The 22,787-nt window shown below is 36.5% G+C and overlaps 1 protein-coding gene across 2 annotated transcripts in view; it reads left to right on the top strand.

Annotated features, from left to right (window-relative positions):
- The window catches only part of CPEB2 (cytoplasmic polyadenylation element binding protein 2), a 51,802-nt gene that overhangs the window by 12,118 nt on the left and 16,897 nt on the right, over positions 1-22,787 (top strand). The window contains exons 3-7 of one of the 2 annotated variants that reach the window (XM_042871441.1): positions 2,397-2,487; positions 10,934-10,984; positions 16,820-16,843; positions 20,322-20,492; positions 21,577-21,666. In XM_042871441.1, the coding sequence (XP_042727375.1) occupies positions 2,397-2,487; positions 10,934-10,984; positions 16,820-16,843; positions 20,322-20,492; positions 21,577-21,666 (427 nt within the window). The remainder of the gene's footprint in view (positions 1-2,396; positions 2,488-10,933; positions 10,985-16,819; positions 16,844-20,321; positions 20,493-21,576; positions 21,667-22,787) is intronic. The other variant, XM_042871442.1, reaches the window with a different exon arrangement.

Raw genomic sequence — 22,787 nt, 5'->3', positions numbered from 1 at the left:
AGTGAGCTGGTATTACCGATATCAGAGTCCTTGCTTAAAAGCTTCTCCAAAGCAAAGCTGAAGTGCAGCTGCTAGTGGCACTTTACAGAGTCACAGTGTCTGAGGCTGGCAGCGATGTCTGCATCCATCAGACCTGGCCCAACCCCTGCCCAAACAGGGACACTCAGAGCTGGGTTCTCAGGCCCACATCCAGGCAGCGTTTGGGGATCCCCAAGGAGGAGATGCTGCAGCCTCTAGGCAGTCCGTGCTCTGTCACTGTGCAGCGTGGAAGTGCCTTCTCTTGTTTTCCAGTTTGTGTCTGTTGCCCCATTCTGGTACTGGGCACCACCAGATGGTCATCTATCTCATGATCAAAAATGAGAAAATTTTACTGAGTGAGCCTGTACCGAAGATGAGCTCTTACACGTGCTGTTCTGTTTTGCAAATACTGGTTCTTTTACTTCATAGGCTACAAAGGTAGTGAAGTGTGCGTTTTGTTTACTCAGCACTGGGTTTTGCAAGAGCATTTACTGCCTACAGTACAAGTACAGAAGTCAGCTGAATTTAAGACTTCCTTAAAAACTGTGTTGTCTTCTGAGTGCTTGTTGCTGAGGGACAGTAGGGATCAGATACAGCATTGTCACAGCTCACACCTTCCATTGAAAGCAGGTTTGCTGTAGTGAGCGGCTTCTTTTCATAGGTTGCTATTGAAAAATAAACCTGCAAGGGCATGAAAGCCGATGAGTCATTTCACTTTAATTCTGCTTCTGCTTAGGACAACCAGAGAACTGAATGAAAGCCTAGTAGTCTCAAAATGAGGTTGCTGTGAACTCAAATACTACAGGAGACTCATTCATACTCAAATCACCTCAAGCTGTCAGTGGCACTTAGTTTGGGGCATGAAAGGAGATGAAATGTAGTGATTTTTTTTTTTTCTTTTAGAATATCATAAGGTTTCAATTAAAAAAAAAAAAAAAGTATTCAAATAAACATACAGACTTTTTATCCTACTGTCTTTATTCTGTGATAGCTACAAAAATCCACTGCTTTTAGCAGTTGCATGAGGAGAGAGAGAGAGCTTGTAAAGACAGCATCTTCTTCATTCTAATGTTATGACACATTGACTAACCTTTCAAAGAAGGGTGAAAGTCACGTTTCAGTTTGATCATGGCTGGTTTCGCAGAGCTGTTCATAGATCATGGTTTCTGACTCAGGGAAAACATCTTTCAAAGCTTGCTTTTTTTTCAGCCCTGTTATTGAAGAGTCCCTTCTTACTGAAGGGCATAGTTTGAATTCATCTCAACTCTGTTGAACTGTCATGGGATATGTGGGTCAGAACCCTTCTGTCCTATTATGTATGTACTGGCTGTAGCATTAAAGAATTTTAACAGTCATGAGGTAGGTGCAGTGTGTTCCTAACTCTGCAGAGTTACTGTAGTGCAATCACAGAGGAGATAATAATAAAATCCTGTAATCGTGCCTTAAGTATGATACAGGCCAGCCAGAAGCCTTGCAAGTCGAGGAGATTAAGGTTTTACGCAAACTATTTTCAGTCTCTGAAGGTATTCCAAAAAGACCAAAGAAGTTTCAAGTAATCCTTTTTTTGTCTATCTCTGCAATTTTGAGGCATTAAAAATGCAGGAGAAAATGTCTGAGTTAAACATTAAATTGGTGAAAATATTTGTAATTTATTGTAATACTTTCTATTCAGTGAAAATATTTATCAGGCGTTATAGTAACTTTTCTTATTAGCACTTGCAAAAAGAAAAATGTTCTGTGGAAGGCTGATAATCTTTTAGTAAGCTTTGTGACATTTTCTTTCATAGTTTAGCTTTAATTTTCCAACCTTGAACCATTTAGCTTCGACCATTTTTAAGTCATGTCTTTGCATGCAAAGGGTCTCAGGTTAATGACCCAGAAACCAGGGAGTGCAGTCTCAGCAGGGGCATGCGTGCCTGGGAGAGATACTTAGCAAAGCACCAAGAAAATGCTATCTTTCATTTGTGGCTGTCCATCTCCTCCTCTAGATCCCTGACTAAGGTTGGGACCTTACTCACTGTTTAACTTCTGCATTAAATTAAATTGAGACATTAGCCTCCTTCATTAAACCACTGAATGTTGAGCTCTGCTGTGGATCTTTAGAACTGATTAAAGCAGATCCTCTGAAAGAAACAGTCTATCAAAGTGCATATACAGAGGAGTTCTTTGAAGTGCATTTCTAGTTTTACATTTTAATTAAACTATTAAACTTACTGTTAATAAATTAATATACCTTAAGTTTTTGTATTGCTATCCATCTTCAGAGTATCTGAGCATATAGTCTTTAGCTGGCATTTATGTCTTCCTATCAAATTTCCTGTTAAAAAAAAAAAGTATAAAATTTGTATTCCAATACTAAGGATTTTGTTCTCTTTTAGGATCGAAATAGAATGTATGACAGTCTGAATATGCACTCTTTGGAAAACTCCCTTATTGACATTATGAGAGCAGAGCATGATCCACTTAAAGGTATGTTACTATGCTAAATAAAGAAAAAAGGGTCATCCATTCTGCGGATTTGAATTAACACTGCTTGCTAATTTAGTTTCTAGGTTCGTATTAAAATATGAATTATTTTCTCAAGTTAAATAGAAGGTCAGTCTCAATCTGCATTTTCCTGAAAATACGGATTTATAGATGTTTAAAAATTTAAGCTTTAGTGTCTTCGCAGGTATTATTTCCTTCCCACTCCAGCTTTCTTCCTCTACCCAAAAAATTCGTAGCTAGGTTTATCTGAAATTGACGTATTTGCTGCAAGGAGTTCTACCTCAGTTTATAAAGACACGCTGATCTGCTGCAGCAAGTCAAAAGGAGGTGGGAGGAGAATCAAAACACTTTCAGTGAGTCTTCCCTATTCTTTGCGGTGGAAGCCGATATGAAAATGATGTCAATTTCAGAGCCCACGAAAGATGTTAATGCATGGAGTTGTCTGGTTTCTGTTAGCTCTAAGAGGTCCAGAAGTACACTTTGCTTTAGAATGTGGGTTCCTCTTACTCTTCTGGGCTCTGCTGAAATAGTGAATATGTGTGACCTTCAATTTTAACTTCTCTGTTCATTGTACAGTAACTCATTGTATTAAGTTGTTCTATACTTATTCTCACAAGGGGTTTATCACTGAACTGTAGGGCTCAAACAGCTTTATTTGGATTTATCAAATACTTCTTTATTTGTGGTGCTATAACTAGACTGACACAGTCTAACTTTAAAACTATCTAAGACTTCAGAGTTGCTATGCCAAATTCTGTCTCAGTATTGGAGCAATTTAAAAAAAAAAGCAAACAACCTCTATTCATGCAGTTATTTACCCCCATCCATACTTCAATTCTAGAGGTCCCTAAGCTTAATATATATGGAAGTTATACATAGAAGTGTGTGTTATTGTAATGTGGAAGACAGAGTCTATTCATTGTTTAGTAAGATCTGTGTTCAGTTGGAAGATCTGTAGTACAGCCTGTAACAGTTGAAGATTTATAGTGTGAAGCCAAAAGGTTTTGTGTTGCGTTTTTTCTTTCCAAACTAAAAATCTCTGCTAAGCATCAGTAAGTACGTAGCGTTTGGTTAGCTGCTTCATTTTCCTCCGTTAGACTGGAAGCTGAAATTAAATTTTGTTAGTTGTTCTTAAATCTGACTTCTTGTTTCATGATACTTACAGAGGAAGAATTCCATTTTAATGATTTTATCATTACGTTTTACCAGTAAGTTCAGTTTCTGTCCAGTCTGCATCTTTATTACATTACAAAGTAACTCGAAGAGGTTGAAACCTGTGAATGTTAACCCTGTGGTAACAGCTGTGCACTGAAAGCACATGCATGCCACCACAGACAAGATAACGAATTCACTACGCTCAGGACCAATGTTTTTTTTGTTATCTGAACCCAAGTCTACCATCAGGATCGTTACTAGAATTAGAGAGCGTGTGTCCTCTATTATAACATACCAGTGACATCTCTCACGTGCCTGAAAACCAGCCTGTTTCTTCACTTCTTCTGTGCACACCGATGGGACAAATGGAAGTGGTTGCTTTGTGCCCCTACCAGTTCTCTTGTTTTCATTTTGGTTTTATAATGTAGAAGAGTTCTCAGAGGCACACTAAACACACAAGAGCCCTATTTTTATTCTTCTCATCATATTTCATTATGATACGCTATGTGAAAACTGTATCTTTCCAGTACTATTTTTTTAGTGAGAATAAGGCAAGACAAAGCTTTTAAGATGAAGTGAAATATGTCCATATATAGACATTTTTGAAAAACTCAGTGAAGGTTCCATAGTTATTCTGAGCTTTCTAGGGACACGAGTGTATGGTTTCAGTCTATAGTTGACAGACTTATTTTTCTTTTAACAGTTTTACCATCGTACCCTTCCAGTGAAAATTCTGCAAAGTTTTCTGTTTGAACTAAAACAGATGGAAGCCATAGATAGCGATGAATTCAAAGGAAATTCTTTTCTTCTCTTTTTGTTTGAGTGCCAGAGAACAATGCACACACCAGCTGAATTTTAATGGAGTAATCGTGTGCTATTATTTAAATAGATTGATGAAGATGCATTTTTTTTCCTTTGGAAGTTATTATTTTAATTAAAACGGTTACATTTTTAGCAGTGAGACAAGGGAAATATTCCTCATTGATTTTACTGGCTGGCAGTGGGAAGCAGAAAACACATCCAAGAATAGCTTCTCACTCACTCTCTATCCCTCTCATGTTTAGTCACCATTAGTTGGCATTTCTGTAGCCTCCTAGCAACTGTAACTTTTTTTTTTTTTTTTTTTTTTTACAAACCATGAAACACTGATTTTGTTATTTCAGTCCAAGTGGCATTTCTTTTCACTACAGAAAATCTGACATTTAAATAAGAGCCCATCATATCTGCTTGCATAATGCACAGGATTGAAAATATTTTTTATTCTTACTAATACGTAGCATACTTTGTTGTAAGGAAAGAATATTTTTATAACTAGAGAATATTTTTGTGACACGTTTTTCAGCAATCTAAGCACACTGAAACAATGCATCTTTTATATCTGACCACAGCAGTAAAATGAAAGTCCCTGGAATTTTAAGCACGTGTTTCGGATTTAGCTGCTTACAATATCTGGAGTATGACTAAGCATCTTGTCTCAGATTTTGCACAATGCAGAACAGACACAGTGTGTACCACTAGCTCACAGCTCCAGGTTTTGCATTTGAAGATTCATTTTAGAAGAAACTCAGATTTCACAGTTCTTGCTTTTCATGAACTTGACAAACCTTTCTTTCAAATGCGATTCACTGAAAGCTAACCTTATGCCTGCCAAGAGTTGTTTACAGATGTGTAGTTTCAGCTTCTCTTAGATGAAGCTTAGTCTAGCTACGGACACAACCAAAATAAAGGGTTTTTGGAATTCGGTGAGACATTTCAAGGTAGTCTAGGAGGGAAGAAGTGCTTGAATTCACTAATTGTTGTGGCAAAGATATTGATCCTATTAAAACTAATCTTCCCAAGTTGTTTTCTCAAAATCCACTTTGTAAAATGGTAGTTGATTACCCATTCCAATCATTAGAACTTAAACCAAAGTAAATAAAGGCTGAATTAATTCCTTTTTACACCTTTGTTCCTAAATGTCCTTTTTATTCTTTTATTAACCCTTAGAAGGGTGGAAGTGAGCCTAAAATACCAGAATATTGTTAGAACAAAGATAGAACTGTTGCGTACTTGTATTTTTTTTCAACCTCCCCCCGAAGGCGAGTCTTTCCTGATGTAGCAAGCTTTTATTCAGAAACAGAAAAGCCAAAATGTTTGGTCTAAGACAAATTATGGAAAAAAATGTAAAAGAATTAGTTATATTTTTCATGGAATATGTATCCAAATTGTGAAGCAGGTGATTTTTTGGAATTTATTATCTACTGTTTTAAGCACTTTTCTATTGAAGGTAATGGCGATTTCAATACATTATAAAAAGTTCTCTTGAGTAAGGCAGGAATACTGATACTTTACTCTATTTACAGTTGTTTTTTTCTGACCAGCTCTCTTCCAGCTCTACAAGCTGGATACAAGAGAGTACAGAACTTCAATTAGTCACGCTAATAGGAGTAACAAGAACAAATATGAAGGTTGTTTATAGGAAAGAGGAGTTGAAGTTTTTTTCATGCTTTTGTGGTGAGGGGAAGAGGGGGAACTGAAATAATACCGTCTTATAGCTAGTAATAAAAATAATAATAAAATACTGAGTGACTTGTGGAAAATAACTTGATGCACTTACGTTGCTCTTTTCTATTTTTATTTTCCCATTCAATTAATTTAGTGAAGCTTTTCAGCTGTTCTGTGTGTGCTTCTTTTGAAAGCAACCTGCTGGAGGACACCCAGTGAAGTATAAAGAAAAGGCAGCAGTGACTGAACAACACAGTAGAAAACATTTTCTTTGGATCTGACAACTGTTGTTTTCAAATAATTTTGTTTTATATTTTATATTAGGAAGCAGTAAGACTTACAGTTATGCAGTTCTATCCTGGAGTAATTCAAATCCTACTCCAAAAAGGGTTTCTGAGGCAGAATGAAAAGCTGAGAAGGGGAAACTTCTCTTTTTGTTCTGTAGGAGGTTTTGAAATCATACATTCAGAATGTTTTCTGTAGATTTCTTTCTTAGAAACTGAGGGGGGGGAATCCTCCTGTTTAAGTCTGATAGACTCATTTGCCTAAACACATGGACTGTCACAGACAGCACATTTGGCCTCATTCAGGCTTACGTAATTCTTACACAAGCATGTGAAAGTGTAGTAGCTAGGCTTTCTGTAACTAGGTGTTGTCCAGACATGGATTTGTGCTGTTGTCTTATCTATGCCAATACAAAAACGGAGCTTTCTGAAACTGCTGAAACTCAGCCATTCCCTGTCTGCTAAAGGAGTGTGGCAGAAGCTTAACATGGAAGATTTTTCTCTTCTAATCAAGATGTATACTGAAAAAAAGAAAGTGGGGAAGAAATTTGTGATTCTTATCTCTTCATTCAATCGTTTGAAACTTAGGGGGGAAAAAAAGGAGAGGGATGCAGACAATTAAACATCAAACTTGTGAAGCTGTGAGCCAGCAGCGTTTCAAGTGGTCACTGTAAATTTAGGTCTAATCCAAATGTTTTAATATTTAGGGAGTCCTACAGAAAACGTGCATTTCCAATAGTAGATAGGAATTTGTCTTAAAATGAACAGAAAGAGCAACTGTATCTGGATGCTCAGAAGCCTGGAGAAAAAAACGTCGTGTTAGTAACATGTGCTTACAGACATGTAATCAAAATCACATTTGTTACTCTTTCCTTGCCATTTTTATTATCAAGACTTTTAATTGGATGTAGTGGATAAATTGGCCTGCTAAAGCTAATTTGCAAGCTTGTTTTTTTCCCTCCTTATGGAAGAAAATGTTGTGAGATACACATACCAACCAGGTATGTTAACATTGCTGGTGTAGATGTGGAAGAGGGGATTGAATTTAATAGCACATCTATTACATAAGAAATGTCTCCTCGGCAGTGCTATTCTGAATTTAGCTGTGGTGCAGGAGAATAATTAGTGGAGATGTGCTGAAGTTCCTAGACTCAGGCTTTTGTAGAGAAACTTTCTACAATGTGACAGTTTGTGGTGGAGTACTGTAGTACTAGCCCTTGTATTTTTTTCAAGTGGCAGTCTGGTACTAACTGTGGGTGCTGTAGAGCTCTGTTCTGTAGGCAGTCAGTGAAGTGATTTTCATTTCTCAGGAAATACATCTATTATTTATTAGTAGATAATTCTGTTGCTAATTTGTAGTTGTTGTTTTAAACTAGTGTAGCATCTTTCTATCTAATTGAAATTATTTTAAAGCAAGTAGAAACCACTGGAATAACTAGAATAAGTATTGAATGGTCATACAGTTCATGTTTACTGACATTGAGGTAAGAAGGGAATAGATGGGATTTGTGGTGAGGGCAATTTAACAGCATTAAACAGCATTCAGCGGAAAGAGATGAGTAGGAACTAAAACGTAATAGCTAAGTAAATTGATATAAGGTGATGTGCCCTTGTTCTCTATTTTATATATTGATATTTTACGTGAGATTTAATATTGTATGCATCCATTCTACAGTATTCTAAAACAAATTGGAGTTGTCTGAACTCTGTAAGAGACTCATCTCTCACGCAATTCCACATAGGAAATTTTCTGAGTTTATTCATACCATTAAACTCAGGTGAACTCCCTAGAAACACTGATTTACTTCCTCTGATTAGGCTGAGGCAGAAGAACTGAAGTTAACATAACAAACAGCAGTGGTTATGTTTTGAAAAAGTGAGAAAACCTTAAAAATGTTTTCAAGATGGTAAAACCCAAGTGCTACATGAAGATAATGAAATGCAGGTATTAGGTTCACCAGAATGACATATCTATATTTAAATGACCAAATGCTATTTCACTGAAATAACTTTTAGACTAAGACTAGAAATAAATATCAGTACAGCAGTACTTGTGTGAAATGCGTTACTTATTTTCCTCTTCTAGTGTTCAAATTATTATCTGAGTTAGCAAATTCATCTTCAGAGCAGCAAGATGTGTTTTTTTTGTGTTTGATTCATAAGCCTGACACAGGAGTGGTGGGCCCAGTAGAGGCAGAGCACTCCTTAGTGCAGCTCTGCCCATTGCTTCTTGAGAAGCACTTTATTATTTCAGCTTTCTCAGTTCGGCGCTTTTTGTTACAGGTGCAATTTATTCACGGAGTTAGAGGGGAAAAAGTATAAAGAATGAGAAAATGTAGTGGTAAACCCAGAATGAATCTTCTAAAACAGCTTTCCTCTGTAGATACTGGTATTGGTGGGGTTCTCTCTTATGATAGGCCTTAAATCTTACCTGTCTTTCTGTTGTAATTAGGGTATGTGTCCTTTATCTCCTTCACTAAATGAGAACATTTATATTTATATGTGAGCTGTTTATGTAAAGAACAAAGAGAATGTCAGTGGAGACTCGGGCAGATTCAACAAGAGATGATTGTTTCTCATAATTTCTATTCTTGTTCTACATCAAGAAACCTCTCACAGCGTTTGTTGCAAATACTTCTACATATAAAGAGGCTGGTGACAGTAAATGCTTGCTGTTAGCCAAATGAGTATTAATTTTAGAGACCAACTAAGAAGAAAAGCGAGGTGACTTCTTAAAAGCCAGGCTGAGCAAACCACTGGCAGCTCCCAGCTTGCAATTTAAGGAAGTGTTCTTCTCTCTGCATTTCTTGTTAACACCAGCATGCCTTTCTAGAGGCATGGAATATTTACTGTTCTAGAAACGCTATTTTTTTTTAATATCTTGCCTAAGCCTGTTAAAAGTTCAGTAAAAGTTAGAGAAGGCTGTAGAACTCTTCCAGATGGATTCACCCAAGCTTTCCAAATTGTAAAACAAATAGGCTGAGATCTCACCTATCTTCAGCCACTCCATTAATGTACATTCTAATATCAATGGAATCTGTTGGGAGAGAGTAACTGTATAACTTGGGGTTTTAATCTTGCTGTTTTAAGTGGAAGAGTTCGTAATTATCACTAATTTTTCTATGTTTTTGGATATAAAATTCTCATGTTTGTTTTTCAAGGGGAAAAAGCAAAATTTAAGCACTGTTACTTAATTTTTTTTCCCGCAAAAGAATTATTTATTTAATCCCCAAGTGTCCTTTTGGACCCCAAATACTATTTCAAGAAATTGCCAGTAGAGGGAAAAATGAAATGTGTGATTTGGATTGTTAGACAAGTTTAACACATAGATCACTGCTTTGATTTTCATTCTCCTTTTTTTGCAATGTTTCTTTTCAGAAAGCCTTATTAAAGTATGATTATCTACAGCATCCTACTAATATTTGCAAGCCATCTGCATATATATTCCCCTTTAAATTTGTCTCAGTTCTAAACATGCATTGCATACAGCCTGCATTCTATTTGTCTCAACAAATGTTCTAGTTTACTCAAAAAGATTAAATATATATATGTATTTAAGGATTATATACAAGCAAGTATGTTTTCATAGGAAAATACAGGCTTGGGTTTTTTTGTATTTAAAAGCTCACTTCTAAACACAGCAGCTATTGTAAATTTCTCTCTAGGTCAGTGTGCACTACTGGTATGTTTGCAGCTTCCTGTAAACGGAAAAAGTCGTCTTTAATAAAAAGGAATTGGAGTGAAGAGATGCTTCGACAGTGCATTTGAAAGCAGACACGGCTATAGAAGTACAACATACTACGAATGTAGTGAAATGCAATACTTGAAAAATTGTAATGTCAGGATGTGAGATTTTGTGTAATTTTCATTGGATGGGTGTTTGAGGGAAAATGTGGTGTATCATATTAATTTTTTTTTAATTCTGCAGGTAAGCCAGTACTCTGGTTTTGCCAGACTTACTAAAAAATCTTACATATGATTTTTATATGCAAAGCACCAAGATGCAATCATAAATTGGTTAATAAGTTCTGAATGCCTTAATATTAATTCATGTTGACGTGTTTTTTTCTTGCATCGGTTCATTGGAGAGGCACTAAACTGTAGAAGTGCCACTCTGTTAAGCAGTGTGCATAGTACAGTTATTCACAATCAGTATGAAGGAGAAGACGAAAGCAGTCAGCACTATTTCTGGGTGTCATGAAACAAAAAGTGGCTTTATCCTATTGGAGCTGATCCTAAAGCGCACTGCAGATCTTATGACCAGAGAATTAAGGTTAAGAAGTCTGTTCTTGTCAGCTTTAACTTGGGTCAAGGGTATTGTTGGTTAATGTGCTTGGAGTTAAATATTAGCTCTTTATTTCCCTTAGGCAAACTGGAAATAGAGTTTATATTTAAATTCTAAGAAGTGATATTTCATTTCGTTGTGGTATTACCATTTTCTAGCGTAATAATTAATACCTCTGCATTTGCTTTGTTTTATTCTTTGCTTTTTGCTTTCTTTTAAGGTCGCTTGAGTTATCCACATCCAGGGACTGACAATCTTCTGATGTTAAATGGTAAGTGCTAATCTTATAACAGTTTCTAATTATCTCTAGCTTAGTTTAAATCTGACATGTTGGTACAAAATTATGCTATTATATTCTGTTATTGAATTACTTGCCTCTAGTCTTTAACACTGATGGGACTGTTACCATTTTTCAGAGCTGAATGGCAACAGCTAATCTTGCAACAGCCTTTCATTATTTCTAGCTTATTTGAAATCTGAAATACTTAAGGATGCACTATTCTTTTTTGTTCTCAAGCACATGAGAATAACATTCTCCAAAGCTCTGCAAAAAAACTAGCATGCTGGAATGAGAATTAGAAAAAATAAGAAGTCAGAAATGCATCTTGTGTAGATACAGGGTAAACTATATGCTTTTTATTACACTTATGTGGTCTAATATTTCTTTTCTTAAGTGGCTTTGTCAGTTATGTTTCTGACTGTAAAATACGCTGCAGTTAGAGTTCACGTTCACGTTCCTCTCCCAGTAGGTCAAACTTCGTGAACATCTGCTGCTCAGTGAAGGCATGAACTTTAGCCTTTGTTCAAGGCTAAAGAAGGAAGCAGAGCTTGGTAATCCATCTAAGTCAATAATAAATCAGGGGTTTTGCGCACAAATGTTTTCTACATTGGGAAAAATTAGAGCTATAATGCCACAGATTCACAAGATTAGAAAAAGTTGAATCTCATGTATGCAATGCAATTACATTTTTCTCATTTTTAATTATTGGATAATGGTGGGTCTAAATGTTACCAGTAAAAAACTATCTGTGAAAAATACAAACAGGATAGGTACTTCAGGTTTGTGGCTCTGTGGAGCTTTGTTTTTTTATTATTTTATTGCCTTCCCCTTCTGCACCATCGTTCTTGTGCAAATGGATGCAAAATGGAAAATAATGATTTTTTTTTTTGGTGACAGTGTTTATTCCATTGTGATTTTCTCCTGATTTATAATGAAACGTCAGGTGGGAAGGCATTAAACATTAATTAATCTTATGATTAATATAGATTTTGAAATATTTATATTTTGAAATATTTTGTGGCAAGTTACTCATATTTAAAAAAAAAAAAAGTTTAATGCTTAGAATGGTGAGCTTCTCCTTTTATAGTGCTGATGCAAGTGGAATATGGAGTATCTTGAAAAAAAACTCTTTGTTTTTATTGGTGACACTGGAAGAATGTGTGTCTGTGGTGCCAGACTATCCTGAAAGCCTTACCGCAGAGCTACTCTGTGCACTGAGAAGTACTTTGGTTTGTTATTAGTGCTGATGAGATTTTTGCTGATGTTTGAAAGCTAGCATTCAGTATAACAGCTGTCCTTTGTAAAAGCTGCAGTATTACGTACAACCTTTAGTAAATGAGATAAAAATAACCATTTCTAAAAGACAGGTGTTGTAACACACCTAATTTTTAGGTATGCCCTCTCAAATTTGGTTCAGAGCCTTTTGTTGGATGCCTAACCTTCCTGCAATGCATCTGGACAATCTGAGGTGCTGTTGTATGCACTGTCTGGAGCTGTGTGAGGCTGGAGCATCTAAACTACACCTGTTTACAGCTAGAAACTAGAAACACAAAGAACAGCTTCAGGGAAGCTCCAGCTGTTTCAGACTCTGTCACAACCTTTCTTTCTTTGCAGTAATTGAAGGGCTTTCTCTGTGTATGTGGTAAGGAGAATCACAATTTGAACACTTGTGAAATAAGTTGCAGACTTCATTTTTGTCTGCTGAAGCGAGTTAAAATGAATGATTTGCAGTATCCCTTTAATTGGTTCCATGGACAGAGAGGAATCTGGAAAAGGAAAATTGATGATGCATAGAGACTCACATTTGAGAAAATCAGTGTTGTAGTCACTGCAGTAACACCTGTCCTTCGTGGAAAAAAAAAAAAAAGCAGCAACATTTTTACCATCAACCATCTTGAGACTGAACATTTCTAGATAAAAATGATTTTAACTAGCTTTCCTCTTTTTTGAATGGTGGATACTTTCCACGTCACTTAATGTGTACTTAATGTTTACAGATTTCATTATTTAAATTAATGAAATGAACCGAAGGAAAGCTGATTTATGTTTTTATAAATTATATTTAATTATTTATCTGTTTCAGCTCAAGCTGTTAAAAGGGTTTTTTTTACAACCGCTCTGAAAAGTAAAGATGCTTTGGAATGGTGTTACTTGAGTATGTCTTTAATTGACAATTCAATCTTAGATTCTTTTTGTAGCAGGTGTCCAAGTGTGAGAGTTTTAGAGTGTTTTTCACCTTTAAGGGCTATCTCCTTTATAGTTCTAATGCATTTTTAAATGGCTATTGAGGCTTATTAGTGTAATTGCAATCCTGTCCATGGCAGGGGACTGGATCTTTAGGGCCCCTTGCAACCTAAGCCATTCTATGATTCTGTGATAATTCACTATTTGATCACTGCGTCAAGAGGCTTTCTACCACTTGGAGATGCTTAAGGCTGATGGTGCTTTTAAGAAAAATATTTTACTTCAAACAGAAGTTATTAGATTTATGAATATAAGAAATTCTGTACTCAGTTACGAATGCCAGACTTGAATGGTCGTAATGATCTCTCTCAGCCTTAAAATCTGTAAACATGTGACTTCTCAAAGAATCTAAATAGTGTTTAGGCACCCAAATCTGATGGAATGTAATGGGAATTAGGCACCTACCTCTGTTACTCTGCTCTTGAAAAATTCTCCTATAATTGATGGATTTCTTTAAGTAACAAATAGATAACAAAAAGGCTTCATTACTTCACTTTCCCCATCTCATCGTGTGCGTCAGAACTGTGAAGTGCAAACAGCATTTTATTTTACTTGATATCATAAAGTTCATGGTTGCCTATGAAATCTTGCATTGGCTGGGGAGGATATTCATCATTACAGAGTGAAGGATACAAAGATTATGTCTGTATGACTTATACTTTGAACAAGATCAGGAAGGAAAGGAGGAAGTATAATCTCTATTTTGTTGTTGTAAAGCACCTTTAACTACAAGTGACTGGCCTTCTGCAGAGGTCTCCCTCCACGTTCATTTCTCTGAACATGTATGATAATTAAGTAAATGTGTATGTTAAATACATTTATATAAAACCATATAAAAACTGTATTTATAAATATATATCTAATTAAATATATATAATGTGTATAGTTAGGCCACTTCTGATGGGTATAATACAAACACGGTATTTTAATAAATACAGAAGAATATTTCTGATTTAATCTAGATTGAACCTAAAAGAATATCTCATTGTTCAATTCGTACTAAAAGCATGGTTCATTGGGATTATTCTCAGAAACAATAATTTTGGGAGGCAGCAATATGTATGTTGGGGACATGAAAATACTGAACTTTCATGAATCTAGAAAGAATATGTTCACAGTAGCATCATATTTTTAGTGAGCGGGGAAGCAGTCTGACAAGAGCCTGTCATCTGTAGTAGATCCACTGTGGTCATGGTCCTAAGCCATGGATAAAAATCATAAAAAAATAGCATGCTTTGCAAAACCCTACATTTTGGTATCAGTGTTCACATTTATTGCAGTAGTGCCTTCGGAGTGGGATTCAAGGAGATTTCTGCAGTCAAGTGGCAAAAAATCCATGTCCAAACTATTTTGCAGTCCAAATGGACAAAAGAGATAAGTACTAGGAGAGAAGGGGTTTGCCATACAAGTGAAGTAAATATTGTGAAAATTTCAAATACAATTATTTTCCCATTTTCTCTGGTGTCATTGTTTTGCCTATGCAAAGAACACGCAGTAGATAAACAGATACCTTTGGTGTATCACTGTCATTTCTCTATATAAAATACTGCAGCAATTATTCTTCTAAGCTGAATTGCATTGTGGCTTTTTTTTTTTTAGGATTTTAATAACCCTTCTGTGTTTATTCCTAAAATTGCTGCTATTTTAAAATGCTTAAAGAGAAGTAGTTGCAGAAGAGGAGAAAAATTGCTAAGGCTTTGTGCCAGAAGATGCTTGCTAAAATGTATTTCCATATTACTCTTTGAGAGGGAATGTGCCAGTGTGCTCATTGCTGTGGATGCGATGCACTCACATTTTCCCTCTTACTCTAGTTTTATTTGTGGAAGGGAATGGGAAAAAAAATAAAGGAGTACAAGGGGTTAGACGGGGACTTGGTGACGCTACTTGTAATGCTATGTGGGAGTCTCTTTGGCCAAGAATCAGAAAAGATTCTTATTTGCTGCAGCAGTGGCCAAGCTGTGTGTCTTGAAAGTGCCTGACTTCAGATGGTAACAAGTCCGAAGTTGGACTTGCATGCAGCATCCCCTAGTAGGACAGCTAATCAGATCCTCCGTAGAAGGATATATTGTATTCTATGGGTGTTATTTTTGTGTGGGAAAGGAGGATTTAGGTGTTTCTGTTTTGTTAGTTGAAACTCGGCTTTTTTGTTCTGGGTTACAATAGAAAGAGGGAGGTTATGGAAAAACTTCAAGCAAAAGATTATTGTAATTAATTGTAATGCTTTCAGATGAAGGAAAATAAATTCAAAAGAATATTCAATGCAAGTTGGTTAGAAATATACTGAATATTATGTAAGAAAGATCTGTTCAAAGGGGGGAAATGCAAGAGATCCTTTCAGAATTCCATAAGCAATCCACTGAATTCCTAGTGGGAAGGGATGGAGAGAACAAAAATGTATTCTCGCTAAATGCAAAGGGGAAGTATCAGCATGTAAGGGTTTAATATTGTGGAAATGGAACAGTGAATGACATGCACGAGTCATTGAGCTCATGAGGCTGCATGACTATCAGTGTCTCAGCAGCAAAGTTGCATTTTAGGAGAAATCTAAGCATGAAGTCCCAGTAAAATCAAAACAGTAATGCAGGAACACAGTAATCTTCGTTTGTGAGTGTCATTGTAAGGTGTTTTGCAGTAATCTATTTGGATATTTAACTACAGTACTGCAGTGATTGAAGTCATCTTTCTCAGACTGCATATCTGAGAAACAGGAATTGAGAATACTTTGTAGAAGTGAAACTGAAAAACTGCACATAACTCAGTAGCTTTTGTATTAGTCATCCGTCTGTTTTTAGGTTCTTAACCTCCAGGCTGAGCAGCAGTCAGGACAGAGGCAGTAGCTATAGTGCACGATCTCTTTAAGAATCTTGCAAAACTCAAAAGTTAGGCAAACCTTGGATTTCCTTGCAGTCCGTCAGAAATTGCTGCATTGCCTTTGTGTAGTGTTTTTGGTACAATGCTGTTTCTTGTGACTTGTGCCCTGATTTTGTTTGCCACCACAAGGAGCCTTTTGTTTGAAACAAAACCTTGCGGTTAATTTTCTGCTAGGTCCTTTCATGAAAAAGGAAGGTCATAGCATTTGCATTGTCACTGAAAGGACTGTACAAACTGTTCCGTGGACCAGGATGTTTCTGTGATTAATGCAATGCTTGCTACATGGTTTTTAAAGCAATATATTCCATTTTATAGTTTCAGTACCCTTTGTGTTACTTAGACACTTGTATAAGATACAAATAGCATTCGTGGAGATTAACTATAAATGTACCATATTTTATGTTTCTGTAATTAACGTGAAGTTCAGATCAAGTATAAAGGCACACTGAATACTTAATGTTTGTGAAACATTGCTGTATTTCAAACTATAATTCTCGTAGCTACTTCTGACATCAGTTTGGTAGTGAAACAGAATTATATTTAAGAGAGACTTTAATTTATTGCAGTCTTTTCTGCAGTTACTGACGGCAAATTGCAATGCAGATTTTTATTTTTCGCTCACCCACATAGTTTCAGTATGATAAATATTTTAATATGTGGGCATAACAGAGTTGTTTGACATTTGACAATTTGTCCTTTGTTTACATGCAGCAAGGAGTTATGGGCGAAGACGAGGTAACTCACTTCTGTTTGTTACAGTACAATTAATTCTGACGGAGCTGTTACTGATCCTTACGATTAATTAATCCAGATGTTTTATTATAAATGCTTGTCTGCATGTTTCCTTAATATGGGGAAATTGGCGGGTGCGAGGGAAGAAGGGGTGGATTGTTTGGATCATTGACCTCTTCTTAAATTTTGAATTACAAATCCCTTAATCAGTTAAAACACTGTGGCTCTAATCATAATTTTGTTCGTGCTAATGGTAACTGCTTCCAGTTTTTGCCTCCTTTAAAAGTATGTGGTTTGCTAATTGTCCTAACTTGTCTTCATTTGCTTCTGTGTAAGTGATTGTGTAGAGTGAATCTTGACAACATTTCATAAGCTTGGTAAGAAATCTAATGGACGGTCCTTTGGAAACAATGAATAGCTTGTAGTGTAAGTCAGCTTATGTGCACTGACTGTAGAAAAACAGTACTGGTTCAACTATATGAGGATGTAACCTGTGGTTGTTATGAAAACTTGCAGCAAAAGCACCAAGATTTTGGATAACTTTCAGTCTTCACGGTATACACTGAATTTGTCTGTTTTGATCTCTGTGTTCGTAACAAGTTGCTTGTTAGCCCCATTTTAGAGAGGAGTGATGTCAACCATGATCGATGCCTATAATAGCACCATAGTGTTCTGACAATTTGTGTCAGATTCCATATAATTATTTTCACTGCCGTGGAACAAAAATAAACAAGTGTTTAAAGGGCTTATCCTTCCAGTTCAGAGTCCTTGGGAGAGATTTGAAAGCCTGGGAAGTTGCTTTTTACTGTCTTCAGATGAAAGGCATTTAAAAGTGAAAAGAAGAAAGGAATAAGTATTTGGGATCAAATAGTGCACTGCTCTGAATGTGTTAATGCATTGTCTCCACTGTCATCCTAGCTCTCTGAGGAGCTACACTGCTTTTGGGAAACCTTTCCCCACATTAAAGTTAAACTGATCTCAGTGATACTGCTTCAGAAACGCTTTCTGGTTGTTTAATTTGTAATGGGAGCCAGACCTTAGATTCTCCTTGTCGTGCGATTTTTACTCTGGTCTGTGAGAAGAATAAATCCCTCTGATGATTATTGTTTAGTAGGGATTTTTCTTCCTAAATATTTGGTACACTTTAAGTCAGAAGTGGAGCTATCTAAAATAATTTTGGAGAAAAATGAAAACGTAACTTTTGTCATCTGAAGAGATATTGATCCTTACTTGTGTGTGTGGTTTTTGTTTGCTTGTTTCAGAAAAAAAAGCTTAAATGCTTCTGTGGCAGCAGTCTAACCAGCACTTACTAAATTAGAGTTGGCATATTTTTACATCATTTAAATATTGTAATCCTCTTTTCTTGATTGGTAACCAAATATTACCATTCTTTCATAGACATAAGACCTGATCGTTCCTGTTAGTCTTCATAGCTGAAACTCACATCCACATTACGCAGCTGCTGCAGTCTTTTCTTTTTTGGGGTTGTCATAGCATGATCCTACTCTTTTTCTGTCTAAATAGGTCATTTACAAGAAGAGTCTTCCTAGCTGCTTCTTCCAGCTGTGATTGTCCATTGCTTTCTGACTTTTCTGCCCCATCAGTGCAAGCTCCTTGCTTCCATTTCTAAAGGCTCTCTGCTGTTCCTGTCATCTATGTTCTAAATGAATGCATCCTAATGGTGGCAAGTGAGGATGCCATCACTTGCTTCCCACAAGTCATATTTTCACTTACATCACCATTTTTACATCACCATTTTTACATCACCATTAGGATGACGGAGCCTGCTATGACTTACTGTGTTTGCTGCATTCCACTCTATCAGATTGTCACTTCAGGCATAAACATGAAATGCCACCATAAGGAGTTTGTAGTTACTGTCTTTATTAGTCAGTACTGTCCAGTGATCCTGCTTCTGTTTTATGATCCTCTTAACAATTACATTTAGTTGATTTCTAGCACATTTGTGTTTTCATTCAGTGTTTCTGATGCGCTGTATTTTCATAGTGGACTCAGATATCCATGTAGGGCCACAAGGCTTTACAACAGAATTTCTGCAGGTGTTTCTAAGGGGCTTTTCTGAGATGGGGTGAAAGTTAGACTGCAGCACAGATTGCAGCTAAGTTACTGCAGACGGCTGTCACAAACCTACTGCTTCTGATTTGCAGTGGGCGAACTAGGAAGAAGTTGGTCAGTTGAGGTGGAAAATGAACTTGCTTCCCAAAAATTTGCCAGGTTGTTTTTTTGGTTGCTCTTTTTCTGTTTTTGGAAAGCAGCTGAATTCCAAAATGACTTAATAATAAATAGTAATAGCTTAAAAGAGAGAAAGAAACAGAAAAATTGCGTGTCAGAATAAATGCTGATGTTGGCGTATTTATTTTGCCTTGCTAAAGTGTTTGGGTTTTTTTGTTTTTTTTTTTTTTTTGAACTTCTGAACTTGAAACTCTGGTTAATTTTTGTTGCTAACTTAAAGCAGTGAAAGTTTGAATAACTGAAGATGTGTGACTGTCAGAGTCTTTTGCTTTGGAGTTCTCTGAAATTTGCAAACAGGAAAATGGTTATGTATGTGCAAGTGGGTCAGAAACACCATGTTCTGAATCTCTTTTGCCATCTACGCGTCTGTTTTGATTACTTTGCAATTGCAGAGCTGTCCTACGGTGGTCTTGGATGTCACAGTTGCAGTAGCTTTTCAGCTGGAACATTTTTTGTTACAAGGAGAGGAGGCATGCAGCAACAACCCCTGAAAAACCTGACTTACCTTGTCCTCACATAGAGTAACTGCAGTTTCACTGCAGGTTGCTACGTGTCAGGAGCCACCCAAAGGCTTCCCTTCACAACTGTCGTAAAATAGAAAGCGAGTGCCGGTCAGCACTGTGACTCGTTCTTCAAGTGTTACACTATGCTCATTTGTTAAAATTATCTTCTGCTTTCATAGAAGCTGAATCAGCAGAATCGGAATATTCTAAAAGAAAAGAGGCAACATTCCCATTTGACAGGTCCTACTGTGTATATATTGTTTTCCATTTCAGTCTGGTCAATTAAACTGTAATTTTTAGACATGCAATAGTCTTTTGTGTGGTAGAAGCTATTGCTTTATCTTGAAGCTAAACCAAAGGCAAGCTAATTAAATTCACGTAAGCAGCCCTTAATATGATCTCTTACAAACAAGATTCTTTAGTTGAGAACAAATTGTTATTTTCCTGCTTGGTGCAGCAGAGTAACTACAATACAAGATAGCATGAGGTATTATATTTACAGAGATGTCAGTTTACAGTCTTGAATTTCCCTTTGGAGGTTTTAATACATTTTTCTTTGCCTTAGTTATTCTTTAGCTAATGTGTGCTTTTCTAATATCTTGATATTTTTATTTATTTTCCAGACAGCTATTCACCCCTTCCCCATTCTAAAATTGCATTACAGTGTTCTGCTGTGAAGTTGTTTTAATATACAAATACTTTTTTTTTGTTTTTTTCTTTTTAAGGCCGTTCTTCCCTCTTCCCGATAGATGATGGTTTGTTGGATGATGGTCATAATGATCAAGTTGGAGTCTTAAATTCACCTACCTGCTATTCTGGTCATCAGAATGGGGAACGAATTGAGCGTTTTTCTCGGAAAGTGTTTGTCGGAGGTCTTCCACCAGATATTGATGAAGGTGAGCTGTAGGTAGTGAAAATAAATTACCTAGCAAAGTAATGTCCACTCCTTTTGATTTTTAAATGATTTAGTTCTTATTCTGCTTTCAAGAGTTTCATACAATGCCTGGAATTTGTGGTTATGCTTATCTTCCACTGATATGGGGATGCATATTCCTTTCAAATGTGTTAGCCCTACATACTGTCCTCTATATGAACCCATTTTATCATCTATTCATGGGAAACAGTTATTAGTAATTGAATTTCAAATTCTATTTTACCATTACCTGAAAATCTCGAAAGTGGTTTAGAAAGGTTAATGTTGTTCCTGTTACTAAACAGAGAAACTAAGGCAGAGGAAGGTCAAGTGGAAGAGCACAGATGATGCACTGAATACAGAATGTACCATGGAAGCTCAGATTGTTGTGTGATGCAGCTGGAATTGTTTTATATAAAAGTGCTGATTTGAACTAATCGTACTGTTTAATATTAGGTTTCTCCTGTGCAGATAAATGTAAATTGCATGCTAGATTTGTAGTGTAAACAGAAGTCCCTTTACAAGGTTCAGTGTAATCCTAGAATAACTTGCAAACCAAATAAGCTGCCTGTGATTAATTATCTTTCAGACATGGGAAGACCATACTTTGGTTTCATCTTCATGATGATGCTCCCCTGTCATGTACTAGGGGATTTATTTTAATATCTCAGCTTTTCTTTTGTACGCTTCAGCATCTAACTCAAATGTGAACTGTCCCTTTTAATACAAATGCCAAACAAAGACACATGGAGATGCATTTTCTTTCTTTCTTGCCTGCTTATATGCCTTTAGTTGTCCATATCCTTCTGAAATCCCCTGTTACTGAGTAATTGAAAAAATAAAATAAAAATAAAAAAAGCATAAGCATAAAATCACCAGAAGTATTTGTGTAAATGTTAACACTTGGAAGAGGTATCTGTTTATGGCTTTTGTTTGGGAAACTTGGAAACTTCGCTCCTCTATTTCCATGAAACGTCAAACTTTGCTATAAACAAAGATCTTTGTTTGATAGTACTTTGTCATTGAGTACTTTTTTATTTAATTTCAACTGTTGCATTTGTTTTCAGATGAAATTACTGCTAGCTTCAGACGATTTGGGCCTTTGGTAGTAGATTGGCCTCACAAAGCAGAAAGCAAGTCCTATTTTCCACCAAAAGGTAAGAGTTGAAAGGTTTTGACCTGTCACTGAGTGCAAATCCTACTTGGGCAAACTGTCTCATCTTCTCCCAAAGGATATGATTTAAAATCCCTGTGAATAGTCAATTGTGCAGTTTCAATGCATTTTCAGACAAGGCTCTACACACAGAATCACAGATTGGCCAGGGTTGGAAGGGACCTCAAGGATCATGAAGCTCCAACCCCCCTGCCACATGCAGGGCCACCAACCTCCCCATTTTATACTAGACCAGGCTGCCCAGGGCCCCATCCAAGCTGGCCTTGGACACCTCCAGGGACGGGGCATCCACAGCCTCTCTGGGCAGCCTGTTCCAGCACCTCACCACTCCCACATTCAAGAATTTTCCTCTGACATCCAACCTAAATCTCCCCTCCCTCAACTTAAAACCATTTCCCCTTGTCTTGCTGTTATCAACCCTTTCAAAGAGTTGATTCCCCTCCCGTCTGTAGGCTCCCTTTAGGTATTGATAGGCTGCAATGAGGTCACCCCGCAGCCTTCTTTTCTCCAGGCTGAACAAGCCCAGCTCCCTCAGCCTGTCCTCATAGGGGAGGTGCTCCAGTCCCCTGGTCATCTTCGTACCGAGTATTAAACACAGAGTTGTAGTATTCTGCCTGGTTCAGTGCTGGACTTCTGAAGAATCTTCCATAATTTCATTTCCCAATTATTAGATCAGTGTTATACAACTGTACATGTTGTTAATTCAGAGATCTATTATTTGCATTTCTGATTTCTAAAACTAAAATTCTATCATATTTTTAATCCTAAATCAGTTTCTTTTGTAGAGGATTAAGACAGGTTTCAGAAGGATGTTATTTGGGTATATGATCAAAATAATTTTGTCTTTATTCCATTTTTAAGACAGGAGCATCTATTGAAGCATCTATTATTGACGTCTGGTTAAATAGTGATTTTTAACTATTTCTAGTGTTGCTCTTTGATATTCAAAATCTAGGCTAAATTTGTACATTGAGGTAAACTATGTAGCTTATCTCTATCTGTGTGAAATTGTGTATTTAGTATGTATAAAATAAACAAACAAAAAAAGAGGTTGTTCATTTTGTAGAGAATGCAGCAGCTCTTTCCTTCCCTGGACGTGTCAGA

The sequence above is a fragment of the Lagopus leucura genome, unplaced genomic scaffold, assembly GCF_019238085.1.
Source record: "Lagopus leucura isolate 7727_CA_CO unplaced genomic scaffold, USGS_WTPT01 Super-Scaffold_100004, whole genome shotgun sequence".
In the NCBI taxonomy this organism is placed as follows: domain Eukaryota; kingdom Metazoa; phylum Chordata; class Aves; order Galliformes; family Phasianidae; genus Lagopus; species Lagopus leucura.
The sequence above is the reverse complement of the archived record's forward strand: the minus strand, read 5'-3'. Positions and strand labels throughout refer to the sequence as shown.